Consider the following 3754-nt stretch of genomic DNA (forward strand, 5'->3'; position numbering starts at 1 on the left):
CTACTAGTGTGTGACATTCACACACTTGGGTGTAATACCGTTAAAAGCAAATGTCATTATTAACGCCGACCTGCGGAGGGGGCCGCGCTGGCGGCCGCAGCCAGGGCGACGAGCAGTGCCAGCACCAGGGCGATAGCAGGTCGTGTCGTCGACGCCATCCTCGCGGGTCGTGCCGAGGAACCGCACTGCCCCGACGACGCCGCCATCCCGGTCCTGTTCTACCCGCCGCCGCGGGGCCGTCGTCGCCGTCCTGGCGGACATCGCCACTCGTGGCAGCGCGATTAAAAGCCGATAATAGCCCATCCGTATCGAAGAGGCCCTCCTGGACCTGCGCCGCACCTGGCCTCGCACGAACTGGCGCAGTCTGGTAACGCCACACTGACACACACCTCGTGGTCACATACGCACACGAAATAGAAAAGAATGGTTCAAGATAGCTAATTTATTTGCTGATTTGGTCTTAGCTCACAATATTAGCTTTGCATAGCTAATCATTCGGCACGAGAGCTAAGATATGTGCCGATAATAGCTGTTGCACAGCTAATTCCGAGCTAGTTCCTTTTTAAAAAAATTATAATCAGAAAACGTCGTTTTTGAGGTCTCTCAGCTAATAATAAAGCTATAGGCTAGTATTCTAAATTGCTTAGACCACTACATAGTCGCGTGATATGTGCCCAACCCCGGATGAGACAAAAACAAAAAAACTGGTCGAGGACTTTATGCCTTGGTTCTGCCCCGGCGGATGTGGTCACTCGAAACTCCCGAGAAGGCCACAACTTGTGCCCGAAAATGTTCTTGAATCCAGAAATGTATCCGCAATCATGCAAATACAACTGCAATCATCGGAATTTTACAGAATCTGATCATGTTCTATTGAAATTCCGATCGCAACCCGATTACACCTTGCTTCTTATCCAGTTTAAAAAAAAAAAGCACACTGCAGTTGCAGTACTGCATTCTTGCTATCATGGTGTGACTACTACAATTATGAACACCAAGTTAACACTGGAAAAATAAAGGTATAGGACTTAAATCCTTAACCACTAAGGGTTGTTAAATTTTAAAGGCGGCTTGGAAAGGCAGGAAAGTGTTAAAGGAATTAAAATGTATATCTCCTTTCTAGGAGTGCTAATTTTTAATGCCTTTGAAAGACGATTGACGTCTGCTTATTCCTGCCTTTGTTTTCCAGTGGAATAGACTTTACTCTTACAACAGTCTGCCCAGTTTCCGCACATCCTGTTATCCTACTGATAGCCCCCCCCCCCCTCTTTTTTCCACGACAATATTCCGCGAGGTTAATCACGACCCACTTGACGCGTTTAAGACGAAGGCAAAACAACATTGACGACACATGACCCTCAAGATTGATTCGAACGACAACGACACTCGAGTCACACTCGATACAGATAAGGTTTGGGTACCGCTCCCAGGTAGCAAAATGGAGCAAACTGCATTCGAACCGCATTATATGTCCCATCTGAAACGCACATTTTAGGCGCATGTACGCACATATTCGGCGCCTACACGCGTTTTAGGCGATTTTTAGATTGGACACAAAATGCACATTTTATGCAGCTCTGCTACCTGGGCTGTAGCTTCACTGATCACCGTCGTATAGAAAACATTCTGAAACAATCGGAGGCAATCACACACACACACACAATCGGAAACACGCAATCAGAATGGCTGTGCAGTGCATAGACAATTTTATATGTACAAATTTTTGGACCAGTCCCAGACTCCCCGGTTATTCAAATGTACCGCATGCACCTGTGGGGGCGGGTTTGCCTATCCCGGCCGCCCATGGCGCCTGAGGGCCCCGTGCGAGTAGGCAACCCATTGCGCACGCATGCAATGAACAGGTAACGAAAGAGTGCGGCGCGTGAGTCAGAGCCACCTTGGTACAGGCAGGTACAGGTCACAGTCACTCTCACGTGGGATATGGGTCCACCTCGTACTACTACACGCGGCTCACAACCTCCGGCCTTAGCTCTCGCTGGTGACCCGCCACGCTCCCTGTGAGAATATATACGTCGACATGACCGTCCATGCGCAGGTCCGCCGGCACCGTCTGCTTGTTTGTCTGTCTGTCTGGCGGTTTTCGGCCGTGCCGCCTCGTGTGCAAGAGGCTTGGCTCCCTTAATCAGTCGGTGCCCCACTTTGACCTTTTGCGCGACTCCTATGACTTGTTTGTTTGTTTTTTTTGGCCGGTTGCAGGGTTGCTGCGCCTCGCCCCCTGCGTGCCTAGCAGCAGCCACCCAAGGAGGAAACAGTCAAAATGCACGACATCATTTTGAACTATTTAAGTCAAAATTTTGACCTTGGGTTCCCACCGGGCATGACTCAGAGATGTTTGTTTGCCAGAAACTAAATTTGCCCCTTGCAAGCAGTTGCTAAAATAATGCATTCGGGCAAGATTTAGTGCGTGTGCAAATCCCGCCGCCTTTGGTTTCTTTCAGTGGCCACCAGGAGGAGGATCTTCTCTTCAGTCCCTCCTCCCCGTTGCTGCGCGGAAGAGTTGTGTGTCGCGCAGATCGGCTCTCTCACCTCTTTACTCGCGGCGAGCGCGCGGGGGCGGGCGGAGCAGGTCGGCTCAGGTTTATTCAGCTTCCACTGCTGTGCTTCCACCGGCTGCCACCGGCTGGGCTGCCCCACCCCCTGCCGCGCTGGAGCCGGAACCGCTCGTGGCCTGGCGGGTCAATTCAATCAGACACAACACCCTTCGACCCGTACGGCCCCCCCTCCCCCTGTCACCACTGCTGAGCATTGCTGCGGATGGCGCTGGTGGTGGGTGGAGATTCTTCGACTCTCGCTTCACTCACCCCCTATAGCCCCCTCATCTCACCCACCACCGCCTCCCTACCACCCACCTTATACTCACTCTTATACTCACTCACTCACTCATATCGGAAGTCATAGTCAATTCATAATTATTGTTTAGTCATTGTATTGAGTCACGTAGTAGTTTCTTTGTTTCACGTAGTAGTTTTTGTTCCTCTTTGACTCACTTCCTGTTTCCGTCCTGTCGGTTTGTTGTCTGAGAGAAGTGTAAGTGTGAAGCTGTAACGTGCCATTGTATTGTGCCATTTAAGAAGAATAAAACCCTGTGTAAAGAAGTTTAATTACCTGAAGCTCAATTCAGAATCAACCCCTGAATATCAATAGGTTATGGGCCTCTTGTACGAAGAAAACTGATTTGAGCTTCAGCAGTAAAAGAAGAAAGCCGAAGAGTAAAGAAGATAAGCTGGCCGGCCCCGGCCTAAGCAACAAGTGTCATGGCGGACGAAGAACAAGTGGCTAGAGATGGCGTACCAAAATTGAATGGCAGCAATTATTACGCGTGGACTCTACTGGTTCAGTCAGAACTAGTAAGTTTACACTGCTGGAATGCCATTGATCCTGGATGGGATGTCGACGAAGTTGGAGATTTGAACATCGACCAGGCACGGCAAAATAGAAAAGCCCTCAGTTTCCTTTGGAAACATGTTGAGATTGAGTTTATGGAAGACATCGGGTCTTGTACCTTCGCCAAAGACGCGTGGGAAAACCTAAAGGCGATTCTCACTACGTATACCTTGACCCAGTGTTTGAGAATCATGAAGGACATGTTCAACACTATCAAGACACCAGAAGTAAGGATGCAGAAGTACATGTCCGAACTTCAAGGCATGAATAGGATTGTGCAGACCGCTGGCTATGGCTTAGAACTAAATGACAAGCAGCTAGCTGGTTTATTTCTGGCGGGGCTACCTGA

The 3754-nt window shown here is 49.5% G+C and overlaps 2 protein-coding genes across 2 annotated transcripts in view; both read right to left on the reverse strand.

The window, feature by feature from the left end:
- LOC113215052 (trypsin-7-like) overlaps window positions 1-246 on the reverse strand; it is an 8024-nt gene extending 7778 nt beyond the window's left edge. Inside the window, exon 1 of the mRNA XM_026434606.2 lies at window positions 71-246. Coding sequence (XP_026290391.1) covers window positions 71-206 — 136 coding nt within the window. The 5' untranslated portion in view covers window positions 207-246. The remainder of the gene's footprint in view (window positions 1-70) is intronic.
- Window positions 1-3754, reverse strand: part of LOC113215050 (adenylate kinase isoenzyme 6) — a 6951-nt gene that overhangs the window by 817 nt on the left and 2380 nt on the right. The window lies entirely within an intron of this gene.

The sequence above is a fragment of the Frankliniella occidentalis genome, unplaced genomic scaffold (genome assembly GCF_000697945.3).
Source record: "Frankliniella occidentalis isolate FOCC.00 unplaced genomic scaffold, Focc_3.1 Scaffold24, whole genome shotgun sequence".
In the NCBI taxonomy this organism is placed as follows: domain Eukaryota; kingdom Metazoa; phylum Arthropoda; class Insecta; order Thysanoptera; family Thripidae; genus Frankliniella; species Frankliniella occidentalis.